The sequence below is a fragment of the Emericellopsis atlantica genome, assembly GCF_019669845.1.
Source record: "Emericellopsis atlantica unplaced genomic scaffold F5Z01scaffold_26, whole genome shotgun sequence".
Taxonomy (NCBI): Eukaryota; Fungi; Ascomycota; class Sordariomycetes; order Hypocreales; family Bionectriaceae; genus Emericellopsis; species Emericellopsis atlantica.
Genome location: NW_025764728.1, coordinates 372,906 through 393,757, shown reverse-complemented (window position 1 = coordinate 393,757; position 20,852 = coordinate 372,906). Strand labels below are relative to the sequence as shown.

At 44.6% G+C, this 20,852-nt stretch overlaps 6 protein-coding genes across 6 annotated transcripts; 4 read left to right on the top strand and 2 right to left on the bottom strand.

The window, feature by feature from the left end:
• The first annotated feature begins 154 nt into the window (after positions 1-154).
• F5Z01DRAFT_663307 (kinase-like domain-containing protein) lies at positions 155-800 on the top strand. The gene has a single exon (XM_046264023.1). It carries the CDS (start codon positions 240-242, stop codon positions 792-794), a length of 555 nt encoding a protein of 184 aa, XP_046115581.1. The 5' UTR covers positions 155-239; the 3' UTR covers positions 795-800.
• A 146-nt stretch (positions 801-946) lies between these two features.
• Positions 947-3,598, top strand: F5Z01DRAFT_692085 (ankyrin repeat-containing domain protein; the record flags this gene model as incomplete). The annotated part of the gene is made up of 2 exons (XM_046266176.1): positions 947-1,578; positions 1,641-3,598. The coding sequence occupies 2 exons, from the start codon at positions 947-949 to the stop codon at positions 3,496-3,498; spliced, it is 2,490 nt and encodes an 829-aa protein (XP_046115580.1). The 3' UTR covers positions 3,499-3,598.
• A 100-nt stretch (positions 3,599-3,698) lies between these two features.
• Positions 3,699-4,652, bottom strand: F5Z01DRAFT_676844 (flavoprotein-like protein; the record flags this gene model as incomplete). The annotated part of the gene is made up of 2 exons (XM_046265293.1): positions 3,699-4,308; positions 4,357-4,652. The coding sequence occupies 2 exons, from the start codon at positions 4,650-4,652 to the stop codon at positions 3,699-3,701; spliced, it is 906 nt and encodes a 301-aa protein (XP_046115579.1).
• Positions 4,653-5,114: 462 nt separating this feature from the next.
• F5Z01DRAFT_275548 (uncharacterized protein) lies at positions 5,115-6,244 on the top strand. The gene is made up of 3 exons (XM_046258710.1): positions 5,115-5,265; positions 5,333-5,387; positions 5,455-6,244. The coding sequence occupies exons 2-3, from the start codon at positions 5,376-5,378 to the stop codon at positions 6,226-6,228; spliced, it is 786 nt and encodes a 261-aa protein (XP_046115578.1). The 5' UTR covers positions 5,115-5,265; positions 5,333-5,375; the 3' UTR covers positions 6,229-6,244.
• Positions 6,245-9,163: 2,919 nt separating this feature from the next.
• On the bottom strand, positions 9,164-10,217 carry F5Z01DRAFT_728411 (uncharacterized protein; the record flags this gene model as incomplete). The annotated part of the gene is made up of 3 exons (XM_046266677.1): positions 9,827-10,217; positions 9,539-9,722; positions 9,164-9,482 (listed from the first exon to the last, which is right to left on the bottom strand). The coding sequence occupies exons 1-3, from the start codon at positions 10,176-10,178 to the stop codon at positions 9,164-9,166; spliced, it is 855 nt and encodes a 284-aa protein (XP_046115577.1). The 5' UTR covers positions 10,179-10,217.
• Positions 10,218-19,432: 9,215 nt separating this feature from the next.
• On the top strand, positions 19,433-20,581 carry F5Z01DRAFT_752765 (uncharacterized protein; the record flags this gene model as incomplete). Its single annotated transcript, XM_046267079.1, has 4 exons — positions 19,433-19,488; positions 19,544-19,757; positions 19,813-19,948; positions 19,978-20,581. The coding sequence occupies exons 2-4, from the start codon at positions 19,679-19,681 to the stop codon at positions 20,579-20,581; spliced, it is 819 nt and encodes a 272-aa protein (XP_046115576.1). The 5' UTR covers positions 19,433-19,488; positions 19,544-19,678.
• Positions 20,582-20,852: the final 271 nt, after the last annotated feature.

Sequence of the window (20,852 nt, the reverse complement as noted above, 5' to 3'; positions counted from 1 at the left end):
TAACCCTAACCCTAACCCTAACCCTAACCCTAACCCTAACCCTAACCCTAACCCTAACCCTAACCCTAACCCTAACCCTAACCCTAACCCTAGCTGGCGCGACTATCGTCAAGACCTGCGAAAACACGCGGATCACAGAAGCGAATACGATGAAGTTCGTTCGTGAGAAGACAAGCATACCAGTACCAGAGATCTACAATGCATACAAAGACGAGGATTCAGGCCGGGTTCGCATTGTCATGGAGTATGTCGACGGGGAGACGCTAGAAATGGCCTGGGACAAGTACACTGAGGAGGAGAAAGACGACGTTTCAAAGCAACTTCGCGGTTATTTCAACGAACTCCGACAGATCAAGGGAAATTACATCGGAGGCATAGATGGCACCGCCTGTGACGACCAATTCTTCTCACATGACCTCTTTGCGTTTGGACCCTATAATGATGAATCGGAGTTTAACAAAGGGCTTGTAAAAGCGTGGTCACACAACCGCCAAGACGATGCGTACGTGCGACTTCTATGCCGGACACTACTCGACGTTATGAAGAATCACGAGATCGTTCTAACTCATAACGACTTCGCTCCAAGGAACATTCTTGTGCGAGGATCTAAAGTCGTGGCTATCTTGGACTGGGAGTTTTCTGGATTCTTTCCTGAGTATTGGGAGTATTGTAAGGCACTATGGCGACCAGGCTGGGATGCTGGGTGGGTTAAGGATGGTCTTGTGGAGAGGGTCTTGGGTCCCTACTTGCAAGAACTAGCCGTGATACTAAACACTTCTGATATTATTTGGTAGTGGGCGACTATCTAATAAATACGCTGCATTTTACTGGGCGCAAAAATAAGGTGATGAGGGCGGTGGAAACGCGTGAACTCAGACTCCAACAGGAGGCTAACGCCCAAGAAAATCACGAGAGCCAATCTTGGGATGGCAATGCTAGTTGCAAAATGGGTGCTGATGATCCCGGTTCTGAGGCTGGTCCTGCCGTCTGCAGTACAGCCGAGGACCCAGAAAGCGAAGATGGAGAACAAGAAGAAGGAGATGGTGATGATGATGAAGACGATGACGATGACGACGATGACGACGATGAGGAAGAGGAGATCATCTGGGAGCCACTTGCTCTGGCAGCAACACGCTCCGACCTGACTACGTTCAACTTCCTACTCGAGAAGTATGGCCACAACCTTCCGCCGGAAGAGTTCCACACAGCTCTGGCTCAGGCTGCCGGTCATGATCGCATGGAGGCGTTAACTCGCCTCTTCGAGGTGATGGAATGTCCAAGATCAGCGATCCAACTTGCTCTGGATGAAGCGTCATTCACTCGTCGCTGCGACATAATCCATTTGCTGCTGACAAAATGCTCAGGTCTTGACTGCAACGCGGCACTTTTTAGCTTCTGCTATGGATTTGATGGCGAGCAGGAGATCGAAGTGCTCGGAGCTTTGTGGGAGTATTCGAACGCGACCATCTCCACCGCGATCTTGGACAAAACACTATATGCGGCGACTGATTTCGAGTCTGCCAATACAGTCAGATTGCTGCTAAGATATGGCGCCGATCTCAATGCCATAGGCGAAGAGTAAGGACCACGGGCCGGCTTCCCCAGGCAGAGAGTATGTGTTGCTGACGTCGGGACAAAAGATACGGAAACGCCCTCACGGCTGCCGCCTACGATGGTACAGTTCACATCATCGAGAATCTGCTTAGCTACAAGGCCGATGTCAACGCGCCCGACGGCTGGGCCTTACAGACTGCCGCCGGTCAAGGGCACGTGGAGGTTGTTCAACTGCTTCTGAAACACGGGGCAGACGTGAATGCCTTCAGCGTGCATAAGAATATGCCACAGGGGACTGCTCTCCAAGCTGCTGTCGAGGCTGGGAATGTAGAAATCGCCGACCTTCTTCTCGAGCATGGCGCGAACCCCAACCGAGGCGGGGGTCTGTATGAGTATCCCATCATTGCTGCTGCGAGCAAAGGCGACAAAGAAATGGTACAGCGTCTCCTCCAGGCCAGGGCGAATCTGGATGTCACTGGAGGGCCAAACATGGCTGGGCCTATTGCTTCAGGTTCCACGATTCTGCCGCAAGAAACCATTCGCTCACTCCTTGACGCTGGTGCGGACATCAACTTACCAGATAAGAACGGCGACACGGCGCTCATAATGGAGGCGTTTAACGGAAACGGCCAGGTGGTGCAACTATTGCTCGACCGTGGTGCCGACGTGCTGCACGCGAATAGGAACGGCTTCAACGCGCTACAAGGAGCAGTCATGAGCGAGAACGCGGGGTGTATCAGCGTCATTGTTGAACATGTAGAAGCGCTGATGGAGCTGATACGAGTGGAAGTTACGTCTGGCAATTCTGCGGTGTCGGCTCTGGTACGCAAAGTTGAGAACAGAAACCAAGGCCTTGACTACGGCGACTGCCCAGCAGGAAAGCCACAGGAGCCAACCGGCTCCATGATCTCACGGGGCTTATCTTCCGTGGCAGAAATGTCGGCATTGGCCTCCTTACCTGCCCCCGAGTCTGGTAGCTTCTCTTCTGGCCATCCGCTTGACAACCCGCGATCGAGCTATCGAGATGGCGGTTGGGCACCACTTGATCCTTCAAAGCACCCACAGCCTACGAGATTCGATCCAGGAGCAACTGGACAGGCAGAGTATGTAGGCAACTTCGGGCCTCACCAACGCTCCAACAGCGGAGGGCCTGGACGGCATGGTGTGCCTCAGATATCCGCAGCCCACGATGGGTATGCTAGAAGGCTCACCATGGCTACATCAAGTGAACCATCGCTCGCGCAAAGGTCCACAGACCAATCTCTTCATCAGTCAGCGTCCGCAAGCGGTTTGAACCAGTATGGCGAAAGATATGGAGTGCCGCCAGCCGGAACTTCAAACCTATACTACTGCCAGGAACCTCGCCGGCCACCCCCCAGGGCTTCGCTGTCCTCGGACTCTAGCCTCGACTATGGTCCGTACCAGCCGTACAAGGGCCCTTCAAAAAAGTCGAAGCTTCCACAACAGCCTTATCCTCACAGCCAAGCCCAGAACTACCAGCCACTGCCTCGAGACGTTCGTCCTGTGAGCTCCACGCCAATTGGCCCAAGGGCCACGCTGGCGCCATCTGAGTCGTATCAACTTGATCCTTATCCTCCGATGGATGTTCCTCCCATATATCACCAGCAGCCCCCACAACATGGAGGCGGGCCTGAGACAGTAGCCGCTCGGCGTCAGACATATCAGCCATACCCGCAGGCACAAAACATGGAGTCACCGTATCACGCGTACGGCCCCGCGAGCAGTAATGTTACGTCGTCCTTGAACCAGACAAACCAACAAGAGCAGAAGCCTGCGTTACCACCCCCACTGCATCGCAAACCCGTCGCTGTGTCTGCAAAGCCGGCCTACTCCGGTCAAACGGACCAGCAGCCGCAGCAGTACCTTCACTCCACATATACCCAGAACTCAGAGTCTGGGTCCTCGTACCTACCATGGAAGTAGTTTCAAGAAGGAGAGAAGTTGCTCAATGATGGGGGCAGTTCTGCTTACCTACATGTACCGGGCTCATACTTTTCAAAGACATACACTGGTCCATGTCCCTGCATTCATGGATCTGGGATTCCACACCATATTATCCATTCATCTCTGCGAATCTTCTTTAGTCTATACTGAGCGAAATAATGTGACATATCGATTTATACTCATTTTAGTGCACTATTGGCAAAGGCTGCCGTTGCTTTCGCAGCACTTGCCTTTCGTTCGCTGTATCGATCCTCGAACAATGTGTGGTGCTGGCGCATGATAATGGTGTACTTGACCAGCTCTTCCATGCAATCCACCAGTCTATCGCGGTTCCCACTCGGCAGCAAACGAGCCTTGCCGCTGCCGTCGCCTCCCTCGTCTTCGAATTGCTTGAAAGCTGTCGGGATGCTCGACTGGTTGGGAATGGTGAACATCCTCATCCATCGACCCAGGACGCGGAGACTGTTCACGGTGTTGAAGGACTGACTGCCACCATTCACCTGAACAATAGCCAGAGTTCGTCCCTGAGTCGGCCTCACGGAGCCTGTGGACAGCGGGATCCAGTCAATCTGGTTCTTGAAGACGGCAGTCAAGTTGCCATGCTGCTCAGGGGAGCACCAAACGTGTGCATCGCTCCAAAGAGAAAGCTCGCGGAGCTCCTGGACAGCCGGGTGATCTGTCGAGACCGAGTCACGGATGGGAAGCTGCGATGGATTGAAGATGCGCACGTCGCATCCGAGCCTGTGGAGGATGCGGGCTGCCTCAAAGGCTGCGAGCTTGGAATAGGATCTGTGATGTCTCAGTCACTGCCTTCTGCCGCGAGGTGGTGCCACTTACCGTTTTCGCAGACTCCCGTATAGGACAAGGATATTGAGTCGGGAGCCGGTCTTCTCCACGTCCGCTTGCGCCATTGCGGTGACGGTGTCGAGCTCGAGTTCCGCCACCCAATCGCCTGCCGCACCCTCGTGATCCAGAAGAAATGGCCTGTATCTGGACCTGATCGCAGGCTCATCCTGAGCCTCGCCGATGGGCAGATCCGGGGAAGCAACGACGCCGCCATTGGCTTTGAGAGAACACGAGTTTGGATCGTTGGCATGGCGGTGCACCAATTTTTCGGGCGATAAAGAAGACATGGCTGTTGAGGCAAAAGAAGACGTAAAGACCCGAGGCGAGTAATTAGCACGTAGATGTGAACGCCAGCAAGCAATTGTGCGGAGGCGAGTACCCATTCTGCGTGAACATAATGAGTGAAGACGACGGGGAGAGAGGTGTTGATAATGTGGAATAGTGAACGATGATGCCTCCTGACTCGCCTAACCGCATACACACAATATTGCTCTATCCGATTGAAGGCTACGCGGTATGCTTTTGCGCCTTCTCCACAGATAGTGATGAGTTTTAAGCTATGCAATCGTGGGCTTATTAATTCGTAATGAAAGAATTAAACGTTAACAGGAGCTAACGTGCGCGTAGATCATAGATTGCCCGTCTAGGAGATTTGCAAGCGCTGAATATCGACCAATCATGTAAGGGGCCTGACACATGCAGGTTAGAGACCAGATAAATGTTTGAAACAATGCGCCAGCGAGATTCAAAAAGCACTCAATCTGATGAGAGAATCGAACAATTGTGTTGATAATTCTTTGGGGCAAAATTAAACAGTCTTCTTCTATAATTACCTCCCTAAAACAAGGATTCGCTCGTCCGGCATGCTCTCTCCATAGAGTCACAAGCCTTACTTCCCGGGTATCCAAGATGCAGATAATTCCCTCAAGATCCTGCGATACTGGCTGTTAACAACATGACATCGAAGTAACTTAACAACATCACTCTACAATAGTCTCCGCGCCGTACTCATGCCTAGGAAGGTCTGACTCAACGAGGGCATGGTCGCTTATCTCCCACCAGAAACAATATCTGACTCGCGCATTCTAGATCAGAAAACCGGCCTCTGCGACCGAAAACCGCGAAAATCAGCGTCGCTCGCGTGCTCGCCGTAGAGAGCTCGTTCAGGACCTACAAGAGAAGGTCGCCCGCTTCGAACGCGAGGGGGTGCAGGCCAGCATTGAACTACAACGGATCGCCAAGGCTCTTGAACTGGAGAACCATCGGCTCCGCGCGCTGCTCGACCGCAAAGGTGTCGCGCCTGATGAGATTGCTCGCCACCTCCGTGCGACCGGTTACGATGATGCGCCAACGGCCACTCACAGCTCCGATCCTAGTCAGCATCCTCCGCCAACAAGCATACCGAATATTAGCTATCCGAGAAGACTAGCGAAAAGTTCTAAAACTCTAACAAATCCGCCAGCGCCAAATGCCACGTTTCCGTCAGGCGATACCCACTCCTCGCAGCATCGACTCCAAGATCGATTGACTAGTGTCGTGTCTCCTAGGCTAGCACAAGGTCGTCCAGCGGTGTCCATCACATATCCAAATGCCGGGCCGGAGGACTATGCCAGTAAGGGAGCACTTGCTTCGGGTGCCCAGAAGGAAAAGTTGCCACCGTTCCTCTACCCACCTCAACTATCCACGAATTTGTCGCGTCATGTGAGTGGCACGATGTCCTGTAAGACAGCCATCGGTCTGGTGGCCGGCATGCACCACAGCTCTCAAAAAGACGAGATCAAGGGCTTGCTACGTTGTGGACAAACGGATAATTGCGAAGTCGAGACCTCGGAAGTGTTTTCAGTGATAGATCAGATACTATGAGTCTAGCAGCCGTGGGCCCTTAGTACGCGCTTCACTCGTTCTCCCGGAGAGGCAGCTTACTACACTCCCCCACCTGCAGCCTGTCCTGATATTTAGCTGAATTCGCGTATTTCTGACGAAGCTTATTCTCGAGGACGAGCCAGTCCGGCTTCGTCGCATTGGGCAGGTCATTAGCAGGTGGCTGATCGCTCTCAGTATCTTCATGATCTTTGTCGCCTCTGGCTTTCTCCTCACGATTGACAATCTTCTCCATTGGACCTTCTTCCCAGCCGTCCACAAGTATGACGGTGACTCCGGCACGTTTGCCACGTAAGCTGTCCTGGACGTTGAACCTGTGGAAGAGATCTCTGCCTGGGTTCATATGCGCCCCAAAGCCGTGAAGTCGACGATTTGCGCCTTCATTTCGACATGGTCGGAAGAAGGTGGAGTTACAAAGACGTCCATGGTGCAGGTATCGAAGGGTAAGTACTGCTATGGCTGTGGCGCTTAGGAATGCAGCTCGACACGTACAGCCTGAAAAAAGCCCCGGTGGTTAACTCGAGCGAGACGGAGGCTGAGAACCCTACCGCGAAGCAGGAATTATTGAGAGACATGAGAAATGCACACAGGGATTGACAGTTCTTCTATTTCAACTAAAGATCCGGTCTCATGGACCCGTGAAGTGGTCATTTTCTAGAATACACTTCCTATCTACTGCTTCACACTCCCATCCTTATTGAATTGTTGGTTTGTAGCCTTCTCTGTCTCCTCTTTCGTCGTGGTTCTCTGTGTCGTGGTTCCATGTGACGCTATCGGCTCTGGTTTTTGAACGCTAGCTCCAGCTGCAGCCTTAACTCTTTCTAGTTCTTCGCGACGTCTGTCCCCTTCTGGGTCCATGCTAGTATACTGCCAACGTGTTAGTATTTGACCATAGTTCGGGCAGGGGGGACATACTGCCTCGGCCATGCCATGGCCATCGTAGCTTGTAGTACTTCTGTCGGACATGTTTAAACCCTTAGATAGAGACGTTTCAGTAGAATGAGTATAGAGTCAGGCTCTTGAAATCCCAAAGTTAGAAGATATCAAGATATTAACATAAAGTGATAATCGGGAATCACAATAAATAAGGTATAGTAAAGACATGATTATGTTAATTCAGCAGCTAGACTAAGTGGGAATCTATTCCCTCTTTAAGTCTTTAGCTATAAGGCAGAGAGACTCGGGGACTTTTGAATCTAGCTCTTCCTAGTCACTTGCTACGGAGTAGCTGCATGTTAGATTCACCGGTTAGGAGCGCTATTCGCTGAATGACGCAGTGATACGCAAGGTATTCGTGATTTCGTATCCTCAGATTGCCAAGCGCAACCACTCACATTCAATGTCACAACGCCACTCCGTGTCACCAGTCGCTTGTCTGGAGAGTGGCCAATCATGACTTCACCCCGGGTGAATCGCCGACCTGGGAATCATTCTGCATATCTCATGTAGGAGATGGCAGCACAGTAGGGGGCTACTGTGCTGCTCTTGGAATGAGGGGAACCAATCCATTGCCTGATCAATTAGGAGGCGATCGCCGGGACTGCATCATTCAATCCTCTGTGTCAAATTCAACGTGCTCACACGAGCGCACTTACCTTAGATAAAGTAAAGACCCTACCTTAGAACCTTATTAATTAGCAATAATAATAATACTCGCGTGGTTAAATAACTATATAAGTAAGGGGTATGTGATAATAAGCCTACCTTATAGCGGGGCTAGGCTCGATTAAGTTTCTACCGTTAGCGGTGAAAAGGTAATACCGGAAGGGTAAGAACCCGAAATTAATAAAACCGGAGGTAAATAACCTAGAGTATAGGATATTAGAGAAAGAGGCTTTAAGAGGATAGGTTTATATAACTAAGAATATATAAATAAAGCCTTAATAATTTTTTTTTTATAATAATATAAAATACTTAAATAACTTTTTTTATAATATATTATAATTATAAGCTTAAATAATTCATTATTTATTAATTAAGAACTTTTTATAATAATGATTAAAAAAATAATATTTATTAGAATTATATTAGATCTATAGGTTATAGGTTCGAATATCATAATAAATAATAAGTATAGTTTAATTAGAGCTTTTTATATAAGTAATACTTATAAAAGAGTAACTAATTTAGAGCCCTTAAATTAATTAAGGGGTATATCGTACGCTATAAGGAGTAATACTAAGTTATAAGGTGTGGCGTTATACTTTTGTATATGATAATCAGAAAGTGTGAACTCGTGACACATTGCCTTATCTCAGGTTTATTGGCCAGTCAGACTAGCAATACCGCCCGTACACATATCTCAGTGCGCTATAGCCTAGGTAGAACAAATGCGCTGTGGTTTTGCTTTAGAGCTTTTGCTCTCGTGTATTGTTTTACTCATTCCTGTGCACACCACGCCTTGTCTCACCCATACCACCTAACCCAATCAGCAGGCTACAGCGAGTCGATATCAAAGTACCACGCGATCGAAAGAATGGCCATTGAGGAGAATGGCAGAACCCAGCCGTGGAAGGTTTGGCTCGAACAAGTAATCGCTGCGCGACAGGAGGCTGAGTCTTCTCCGGACCTCAGACATGTCCAGGAGGAGCGCGTGAGACAATATGAAGAGAAGCTCCGCAAGTCAGGCGGCTCGGGTGGCTCTGAGGGCACCCCCAAACCAAACAAGGCAGGCTGAGGATATTGGCTATCGCAAATGTAAGTCATTACGAAAGCACGACATGTTAGGCTAGTTTCTAGTCACTAAAGGTGCATAGGACTGTTTCGCGAGAAGTCGAAAGGACCGTTTGTAAACTATCTGAGACCGAGTTGCACAGACTATTTATCAATTGATAAGGATGGCTCTGATCTCCATACTCGCTCTCTGGTGGCAGTCCTTGGATGCATCCTCCCACTTGAACGCACAATGCGGAGAGGCCTATTTGCTTCGTCTTAGTACATATAGTCTGCAATTGAGATCACAAGCGGACTTGAATCGTTTATACGTACACATGGCAACTTGGCTGCCTTCTGTTTCAGCGTCCGTGTCGTACATTTTGATAAGCAAAGCCTCGTCTGTGGTCATATTACACGCGAACCACCATTGGTGATCAGGATTGTGATGTACTTGGAGGACTTCGCCCACGTAGTGGATTGATGGAAGGTCGCAAGCCACATAGTCGTCTGGCAGTGTTGTTCTCCAGTCACAAAGGGCCAACGGGTAGTCTTGAAGTGGTCCTGCCAAAGGTCGCCAGATGCTGTTGAATCCTGGGTCAGTGGGATTGGAATACAAGTACCAGGACATTGAGCTTACTTGATTACCCGAATGTGGCGGGATTTGAAGTCCTCAAATCTTTCCGGAAGATCATGTTTTATTCTGCGGAACACAGATGCAGGTGTTTGGTCTACGCATGTGATTAATCGTCGGCTACAAGATGCTCTGATATGAAAAAGCCGTACCAACGTGGGCGTCACAGGCTGCTCCAAGGATTTGCTCGCTCCTTGCTCGTTCCTTAGCTCCGCTTCAAGATCGTATTCCTGAAACGTTACATCTCGAACCTGGGGATAATTAATTCCACACTGGTCGAGTGATATTTAAGACCTCTCACCGTAGCATCAAAGAAGTAAACATATTCTGCGTCAAACTTCTCCTTCAAGTATTGTTCCGCCTCTGGGAAGTATAGATCGCGGATCGCTCCCTGGTTGCGGAGCTCTTCAGTCGTGGCAGAGGTGGGAAACTTGACTAGCTCGAATCCATGAGTGCCTGTTGTGAAAGTCTGCGTTGAATGCCTGATGTCGCGAATGTTGACAGGGTGGTAGGAAATGCTTAGATTACTGTGTTTAGCTCCAGGTGTGTTTGATAGTAGAAAGGTGACAATATACGGTTTCTCCTCTTCATACAGCTTCAGCCGGTCAAGATATCCAATCTCGCCCGAAGTCGTGTAATCTGCCATACTCTCCGGGTATATCTCAGCTATCTTTTCGATATACTAAGTATAGCTTAAGTAAATTATATATTTTATATAATCTCGAATAATCTTAATTCCTAGGAACTACTTAGTGTCCCCTTAATTATAGCTTTAGTTACCGCGGGTTATAAAGGGTAATAAAAAACTAATATATTATCTATTATGAAAATAATATAAATATCTTGAGTAAGCGAATAGAATACATAAGGTTCCTTAGCGCTTTATATAAGTCTAAGGGCTTTAAGTTTTAATAAGAATTCCTTAAACTATAATATTAATAAGTCCTTTAGCCCGTATAGCGCTTTATCGAGTTCTATATATATATCGGGTTACTTAAATCCTAATTATAGGGGCAAAAACGGGGTTAGGCTATTAGGTTAGGGCTAGAAAATCTCATAGAATTTCGCCCCTAGGGGTGAAAGTAGCCGTGTGTGACGTTCGGGTTAGACTAGCTATAGGGTAGGTAGATCTAAGGTCGGTTTATAAACTAAGTACACTAGGATATCGTTAACTTAATGTGACGTTCGGGTCAGACTAACTATAGGGTAGGTAGATCTAAGGTCGGTTTATAAACTAAGTATACTAGGATATTATTAACTTAAGCGGTCGGGTTATAGTCTATATACGAGATAGTAAATCTTGCGTAGATAATTATATTAATAGCTAAGGAGCTAGTAGAGACTAACTATAGTAAAGCTAGGCTTCCTATATACTAAGTGAATATTATATAGTCGACGATAGTCGACTATCGTTTATAAGCGCCTTTATAGCGTAGTCGACTATAGTCGCTAGTCGCTTATAGTTATCTATCCTACGTGGTATACGGGTGACGTATAATAGGAGGAAAAAAGCGGGGGTCACGTGAGAGGCGTATACGGTCGTATATTAGGTCGTAATATAATATCTCCCCTTCCGAGATTCTATCCTAGAATTAGCTAAAACCCGTTAGCCGTCCGTCGTAAGTCGTATTCGGCAACCTCTTCCTTTTATTATACCTAACCGTATATAGAAATATCCCTCTTCTTATAAGGGAACTAATAACTCGTGTCGCGCTATCCTAATTAAAGCTATTTATCTTAACGGTTCTAAGAGCGAGATACCCTACACTCGTTATTATCGCGCTAAGCGCGTTTGTCGTATAAATAGTAATTCTCGTCGCTATACGTCGTATATCGAAATAAAGAAAACTTATAATAGTATTAGCGTGGCGTCGTATCGTGAGTACTATATATATTTTTCGTGTATATACTAACCTATATTTTAGTAACGCGTGCGGTATCTAAGTAGAAACGAGTGGAAGCGGATTTAGAAAAATCCGAGAGGGAGCTCTAAGAGGCTCTAGGGCGCGTTTAGCGCCTTCGTCGCTAACGAGAACTACTTCGAAGTCGGACCTCGGAGTTAGTATCTCGTGGTATATATGAGTTAGATAAGGAGGATAAGGTGCGTTCTTAGGAAGAGGCTATTCTTAAGGAGTAGTAGGTAGTTAGGCGTGCTTAGGAGTTAGGTGCGTTTAGGGTTATCGATTAAAGCGTAATACCCGATATATTTCTTTTTAATAATACTATCGCAATAGGTAACGGTAATTCTTAAGGTATTTAGCGGGTTCCTATATATTTTCGCTACTTATATAGCCTTTCTATTTAATAAGGTATTTAACTTCTCCGTCTATTATTTGTTTATCGATAATTCGTTCTAGTTCGTAGAGTTCTTCGAGGACTTCTAGTTCGTAGTTTGTTTTTGCGTTTTATAGTGCTTTTTCGAGTAATAAGATATAAAAAACTAGGTATATTCTTATACTTAAGGGTAGCGAAAGCTTATAGTTAGTATCTAAGATAACTTCGTCGATTTTAAATAGTCTAAGCTTTTTATAGTCGAGCTTTAGTAAGGGTCGAGTTATTATGAAATTTTTACGTAGTAAGTAGACTATATCTCCCCTCCGAAAGATCGGTCCCTTCGATCTTTTCTTATTATAGTATTTCGATATTCGTATACGTACGAATTCGAGCTATCTTTTTATATATTTATATAGTAAGCGTAGTTAGTTTGCTTTAAGTATTACTTTTTTAGGAAGAGGTCTATCCCTTAGTGTTTTATTACCGAACTCGGGCTCGTATCCGTAGTTCGCATAGAATAGTAAGATTTAAGTTAATTCTATAGGTGCGCTATTGTAGGCGAGTTAGGCGAGTGGTAATTTCGAGACCTAATCGTCCTATTCGTAGTTAATATAGCACCGTAGGTATTATTCTAGTATCTAGTTTAACCTTTCTATCTATCCGTCTGTCTAAGGGTGGTAGGCTATGCTAAGCTTATACTTGGTTCCGAGCTAAGCTATTAGAGCTTGCTAGAACTTCGAGGTAAATATCGTTCCTCGATCCGAAATAATTTCTTCCGGAAGGCCGTGGTTAGCCACGATATATTTAAGCACTATATATACGAGTATTTCTATATCTATTGCTTCTTAGTATAGTAGGAAATACCCGAATTTACTTATTCGGTCTATAATAACGAATATACTATTATATTCGACGTTAGATCCTAGTTCCTTTAATTTAGGTAGTTTTGTAATATAATCGAAGGCTATTGATTCCTATGGTCTTAAAGGTACTAGTAGTGGCTTTAGTTCTCTATATAGTTTGTGCCGTGTAGCCTTACTGCGTGTATAGTCTTCGTATTATCCGACGATACGTACGATATTTACTTTAATTCCTTAGTAGTCATACGTTCGTTATATTCGTTCGAGAGTCTTCCTAACTCCTTAATATCCTGCCGTAGGGTGCGCGTGAATATTAATTAAGATTTTATCGCGTAGCGGCGGTAGTATCTAGAGTAGTTTATTCCTAGTGGGTCCTTTTCCCGTTTCTATTATATAGTCGTCCGGTATTTCTTTTTCGTGTTTAGATACCTAACCTAATATTTTATCGTAGTATATAGTATCTACTTCGACTCTAAATATAAGGAGGTTAAGTACTATTTATATATAGTTTCCTTCGTTATTTTATTAAAGTATCTAGCCTTTTGCCTTTTATACTTCGGTATCGTAGTCTAGTCGGCGGCTAAGTGCGTCTACTCTACTGTTTTCCGATCCTTTCTAATAAATAATTTTAATATCGTATTCGGCTAGGAATTTAGCGTATCGTACTTATCGTAAGCTAAGTTCTTATATCGTAGCGAAGTAGGAGATATTTTAGTAATTAATATAAACCTTAGTCCTAAACTTCGTTCCTAGTATATAATACTTAAATTCTTTAATAGCGGCGATAATTACTAAGAATTCTTTATCGTAGATAGGGTAGTTTAGTTCCGCGCCGTAGAGTTTCTTCGAAAAGAAGGTAATTAGTCGTAGATTGCCGTTATCGTCTCGTTAGCTAATCTACGCTCCTATAGCGTAGTCCGATATATCTATTTCTAATTCGAGTGGCTTTTCGGGGTCATAGGTTATAAGTATAGTATTAGATATTATGCTATCTCGTAACGTTTCGAAAGCCTTCCTTTATTCTTTTCTAAAGTAGAACTCCTTTTTGCCCTTCGTGAGTTCTATAAGTAGTGCTACGATCTTCGCGAAGTCGCGTATAAAGCGCCGATAGTAGTTTGCGAACCCTACGAATACTTATACTTCCTTAAGGTTATTTTCTAGTAGGGGCTATTCCTTAACTATATTGATCTTTGCTTGTTCTATTAGGATTTCGTTTGGTCTAATTATATATCCGAGAAAGACGGTCTCTTATATATAAAACGCGCACTTCTCTAGGTTAACTAAGAGGTTCGTATCTTAAAGTATTTTTAGTACCTAATAGACGTATTCCTTATATTCTTTAAGGGTCTCCGAGAAGATTAGGATATCGTCTAGATATACTATAACGAAGATATCTAAGTACTCCCTGAGTATATTATTAATTATTCGTTAGAAGGTAGCTAGAGTATTAGTAAGGCCGAATAATATTACTAAATACTCGAATAGACCGAACTTAATGCGAAAAGCTATTTTCTATTTGTCTCCCTTTTTTATACGGATTAGGTTATAGGCTCCTTTTAGGTTAAGAGTAATAAACTAGTTCTTATTATAAAGTCTATCCTTAAGCTCGTTAATAAGCGGCAGGGGTATCCTATCTTTAATCGTGATATCGTTAAGCTACCGATAGTCTACGACTAATCGTAGCTTCCTATTTTTCTTCGGCACGAATATAATAGGGTATCCTACTTCCGAGGTAGAGGTTCGAATATAGCCCTTCTTAAGTATTTCGTTGATATATTCTCGTAGTATCTTAAGTTATTTCTAGTTAAGGTTATAGAGTTTATAGAATTTAGTCGAGGTTCCGGTTTTAAGATAAATTTCGTGATCCTATTAACTATATTAGGGAATACCCGTTTCGAGGGTTTCCTTAAATAACCTGCTGTATTTGCGATATTCTAGAGGTATATTCTTTATTCGTTCTTCTTCTATCGTGGGTTTTTTCTTCTTTTCTTCTTATAGGGCTTGGTTTACTTCGAATATCTTTTATATAATATTAGCGATAATTCGTTTTCTTTATTTATATCGTATACCCGGTTATAACGCCTTCTTGGTCGATACTATAGCTTTTGCCTACTTCGGCTCGCTTATATCTTCCTATGAAGATACTCTAGAGGCTAAGTCGTCGCGAATATTCGCTTTCTTCTAGCTAAATAGTAATTATCGCGTTATCGTGTCTATCCACGCTAACTAGCTAGTACGCTAATCGACTACCGGATTACTTCTCGTTAACTATAAGTAACCTAGTATTATATCGTATTCATATAAGTTTATAATATCGAAGACGATTATCTTATAGTGTCCTTATATCGCTACGTTAAGATAATTAGTCTCGCGGTCGATAGTCTTACTATTATAATCGAAGCTTTATCCTTCGACGTTAAAAAGCTTATATAATCGAGCCTTATAATTCTATAGTAGCGTATATCGGTTAACTACCGCTAGTAAGATATAGTTTCCTATTGCTCTACTATCTAATAGTACTCGTAGGTAATATCTATTAATCTAGACTTCTAAAACCGTTTTCTATCCTCCGTCTATCTCTACGGAGTAGAGGGTCTTTAGGTTTTCTTCGTCGTCCTATGCCCTTTTTATAAGTAATATTAATAATTTTTTAACGGGTAGTATTCTATATCGATAGTATTATCCTTAGGGTCGTATATATAGCTACTACCGTACGACTCTAGGTATATCGAGGGGTATTATTTCCCTTCCTCTTCGCACGGGTGATATATATACCCGTAGTAGTAGACTCCGTAGTCTAATATATATCCTTCGTAATACTTATATATAATATACTATATATATACCTTTCCTTATGGAATAAGGTATTCTCGTGCTCCGATCCTATATCGTAGGCGTAGCGTTTCCTTCGCTCTAGTATATCTTTCGCGGTTTATCTTGCCCTAGTTAATATAGTCTCGGTCCGCTTATTCGGTAGGGTCGAATAATAATCTTATACCGTTAGGGTACTTCTTATATCCCTTGCACCCTTATCCGTAGCTTAAGGCGCATTCCTTGCTCTTAACTATCTTAATACCGAGCAATACCTTTACGGCGTTCTCGTATTATCGGAGCTCTTCTATCTCTTTTTATTCCCTAGTCCTATACTAATCGAATACCTTTGCCTTAGCGTATCGTAGGCAGTCCACTAACTAGTATCTACGCCACGTCTTCTAGTCTCGTGCGTATACTTCGGGGTATTTCGCTAACTACCTTAGCATTATATATCCTATGCTAGGTTCTACGTATATATACTCGTAGAACTCCGCTTTATATTTTTCGTATAGGTCGTTAATAACGCGGGTAGCTAGTCCCTTAATTAAGTAAACTTAATACCTTCCTTTATTAAGTATATATATTTTATAAAAGTAATATATATAAGAAATCTATAAGAGTTCGTAATATTTTAGTATATCTAGGTATATACGTAGGTCGTCTCCTAAGACTATTCTTCGGTCTATTACTTAATTAATTCCTCTGTTTAGCGTCTAAGCGGGGATAACTATCTAGAGATCTTCCCCTTACGGTAGAGGGTCGTACCGATCTATCGCTACCTTTATCTATTCTCGTAGGGTTGCTCGTCCGTGTAATAGGTTGGTTTCGAGTATCCGTTTCTTTTATAGGAGCTCTTCGTCGCTATCTATAGAGTCGGTATCGGATAATTCTTCGTCTACGTCGTCCGGGTACTTCCCTAGCCCTATAGTGGCTTTACGTATTATAGCTAGAACGCGAGACCCGCGTAAGGCCTTAGGGAACTATCTTAAGTTTTCCTTACTATCCCGGTAGGTTAGGTAGCTATCGTCGTAGTATCCTAACTAGTATAATGCTTTATAAGGTATTGGTTACTTTCTTACCTCTTCTCCGGCCTTCCTTATTTCCTCGAGGAACTTCTATCGTTCTTTCTCCCTAGAGGATACTATATTTTACGGGGGGCTAATATCGTATCCGGACCTAGTTATATTTAGCTACTTATACTTACCTTTAGGGACTAGTTTCTAGCCCTAGCTTCGTTCTTTCTTTAGGGAATAGTATTCGCGCGCAAAGTATCCTTTCTTACCGTAGTTATAGTAGGTGAGGTTCTTTTTATCTATCGCGGCGAGCTTTCGCTCTATCGCGTCGAGATTTATTAGTCCCGTATAGGTTCCGCCGAGAGCCGTGCTCTAGTAGAATCGCGGTCGTCTTATATTAGGGTAGATTCGGTTTTTGTTATTACGATCGCGGTTTAAGGCATTAGTAAAGTACTATCCTTTCTTCTCGCGTCGTCGCTCGAATTATCGGTTATCGATTTTAACGGCTATCGCGATATAGCTTATAAGGGTGGCGGGTCGGTCTTCCTTATATAGCTCGTCCTTAACCTCGTCCTTAAGACCTCGGTAGAAGGAGGCTATCTTATCTCCTTTACTCTTAGTAGTCCTAGACGCGATTTAGGTAAATAAAACGCTATAATCCGAGGCTAACTTTTTTTATTTTAACGCCTCTAGCTAGTTCTTAGCTAGGCGTTCTTCGTCGATAGTCCTGAAGGTCGCCTTTAATATTTCTTTAAAGTTATTATAGTACGCGAAGATATCTTTCGTCTTTTATTTTCGGTATTAGTAGGTATTAGTTACGAAGTCCCTAAGAGTAGGTTCGAACTATATAAGAGCGGCTCCTAATAAATATCCTACCGCGTAGCGTACTTTATTTTCTTCCGTACGAAGGATAGATAGGAAGTACTATTAGTAGGCTCTAACCTAAGTTAGGAACCCTTAAAGGTCCTTAGTTATACTATCGAATAGTCCTAGTTAGCGTGGCTTTATAATCTCTCCTAGGTCCTTGCTAATAGCCTATCGAATAGTATTATTATTCACGCTATTTATCTCGTTTCTTAGCTAGGCGGCCTATTACTATTATAAGGTTATTCCTTCGTAGAAGGAATAGTAGGCTTCGTCGTACTATTACTTATCGCGGGCCTATATATCGAGGACTTACCGTAGCTACCCTTATAACTCTTAGATCTACCCCTTAAGGATCTTCGTGTCCTCGTTATCGGACTCGTCCGAGTCTAAGTCTATAGACTAAGCCGTCTAGGAGGGCTCGGTATACTTAGCCGTGGCCTTACCCTTTTCGGCGGACTTAGGGGTTATCTTAGAGGATTCGCTAGCTATAGTATTATATTGCTTAAGTACTTAACACGGTAGTATACTAAATAAGAGCTATTAATATATAATATTCGGGTTAGACTAACTATAGGGTAGGTAGATCTAAGGTCGGTTTATGAACTAAGTATACTAGGATATCGTTAACTTAAGCGGTCGGGTTATAGTCTATATATAAGATAGTAAATCTTACGTAGATAATTGTATTAATAGCTAAGGAGCTAGTAAAGACTAACTATAGTAAAGCTAGGCTTCCTATATACTAAGTAAACATTATATAGTCGACGATAGTCGACTATCGTTTACGAGCGCCTTTATAGCGTAGTCGACTATAGTCGCTAGTCGCCTATAGTCGTCTATCCTACGTGGTATACAGGTGACGCATAATAGGAGGAAAAAAGCGGGGGTCACGTGAGAGGCGCATGCGGTCGCATGTTGGGTCGTAATAATAACTCTTAGATCTACCCCTTAAGGATCTTTATATCCTTATCGTCGGACTCGTCCGAGTCTAAGTTTATAGACTAAGCCGTCTAAGAGGTCTCGGTATACTTAACTATAGCCTTACCCTTATCGGTAGACTTAGGGGTTATCTTAGAGGATTCGTTAGCTATAGTATCGTATTACTTAAGTACCTTAATACGGTAATATACTAAATAAGAGCTATTAATATATAATATTCGGGTTAGACTAGCTATAGGGTAGGTAGATCTAAAGTCGATTTATAAACTAAGTATACTAAGATATCGTTAACTTAAGCGGTCGGGTTATAGTCTATATACGAGATAGTAGATCTTATATAGATAATTATATTAATAGCTAAGGAGCTAGTAGAGACTAATTATAATAAAGCTAGGCTTCTTATATACTAAGTAAATATTATATAGTCGACGATAGTCGACTATCGTCTACGAGCGCCTTTATAGCGTAGTCGACTATAGTCGCTAGTCGCCTATAGTCGTCTATTCTACGTGGCATGCGGGTGACGTATGATAGGAGGAAAAAAGCAGGGGCACGTGAGAGGCGCATGCGGTCGCATGTCGGGTCGTAACAAGTGGTAGTCGCAGGGGCTCACAGAGGTTAACAGGGGTTGAGCAGTGAGCACGCCCCTGAGTTAGCTAGGTTAGCCCAGGGCCCAGACCCCCAGCAGGTTCAGCTCTGGAACTTGGAAGGGAGCAATGATGCTCCGATGCTTCGGCCCTGCTCAATCGTGCACCGGTTCGAACTTCGATCGGTGCTTTATTATTACTCTCTAGGGTTACTCAATCGGCTGTCGTCGCGTGGACCGTGGAACAAAGGCACTGGCGCCGGCTCGAGCCGACGAGCAAACGATGCTCCAAGCGTGCGTCTAAGTTCTCCATATAACAAGAACCCAAGGAAGCAAAGTAGGTCGTGGTCTCGTGGATTGGCTCATGTTCAACGCCGAGGCCTTGTTTGATTGAATCGGTCGCAACGGGACTCTTAGTTGCGCCCGTAAGGTCTAAAAATAACCACAATACATCAAGACATTATTAAGCGCTCGTCTTAGAGATCTTCGAGTCATCCTCTGCTATTGCTTACTTGTCTAATTATTTATTAGAAATCGGGTCTGCGCCAAGACTCACAAGACAATTGAGAGTTTCAATTAAGGAAACCGATGTCATCTCCAAAGGTGCCGCGCTTGCCGATCCATGATCCGTCGTCCTGCTTGCTGACTTTTGTTGAAGCGATCCTATCTCCGCAATTCCGCTTTTCGTTCTATCAGGAGGACACTCGCCCATTGCAGAATTAAATCTAAACATTGAACCTTTCATCTTCAACCTTCAGATCTAATTGCACAGATAGCCTTCAAGGCACGCAACATGGCCTCTAGCATCTACACACTGTTCGACATCCCCACCAAGCCCCCGCGGGTGTGCTGGTCTATGAACACCTGGAGAAGTAAGTTCATGCAATATGCTCTGATGCGTGCGTGGCTAAGATCATACGCAATCAGCCAGGCTCCTTCTTAACTACAAGGGTCTCGACTATACAACAGAATGGGTAAATTCAACGATGCCATACTTCTTTGTCGCCATACTGAATCCGTCTCAGCTTGAATACCCCGACATCCAAAACCGGCTTAGCTCGCAGTGAGTGATGTCTGATTTTTTGAATCCAGGATCCCTCTACTCGTTGCGCCTGCTCACTCTATTAGTGTCGCTCCGAATGAACGTGAAGGTTCGCCCAAGTTCACGTGCCCAGCGTTGCAAATGCCGGGGGGGTCCTATGTAATGGACTCCTACAAAATTGCCGAAATCATCGAACAACGGCATCCAGAACCGACCTTGCCCTTGAATGCACAGTTGCAATCCAGGTTCCAGCCGATTCTCGTCCAGCTCATGACACAGCTGACGCCTGTCTACGTACCGGGTGTTGCAGAACGATTTCTCAGCGAGCACAGTCTGGGGTATTTCATCGAAACTCGGCGAGAGGATCTGGGGATGGACCTGGAAGTCTACCGGAAACAGCACGGCCCTGGAGCGTTTGATAGAGCTGAGCCATTCGCGCAACAAATGTCTGGGTTGCTCAACGAGGTTTCGTCCGGGCCGTTCTTCCTAGGCGATGTCGTCACCTACACTGATTTTATCTGGGCTGGAATCCTGCTATTCTTTGAGAGACTAGGCGGTGAAGAGTATCCAGAGCTACTCAAAAGGAGCGGAGATGCTGATTTGCACAAACGTTTTCTGGACGCTCTGAGTCCCTGGACGAAGCGGGATGATTGAAGTAAAGTTAGGGGTGGTTGGGTCAGATTCTATGATTGTGGAAGTATTCGCGACAGCAGGACATATTGTTTCGAGCAGTGCCCTGGGCAGGAGCTTCAACATCGTAATTCCTCAACAAATAAACAGGTAAATCACGAAGAGGCCCAATACTTTTGCTAAAAGCACTTGGGTGCCCAACTGACGAGCCAAATATCCGAAACCCAAGAGCAGCGCCAAGTCGCCCCATTGAAGCGGCGAGCGATCACCAAGCACAATGTCCGATTCACATACT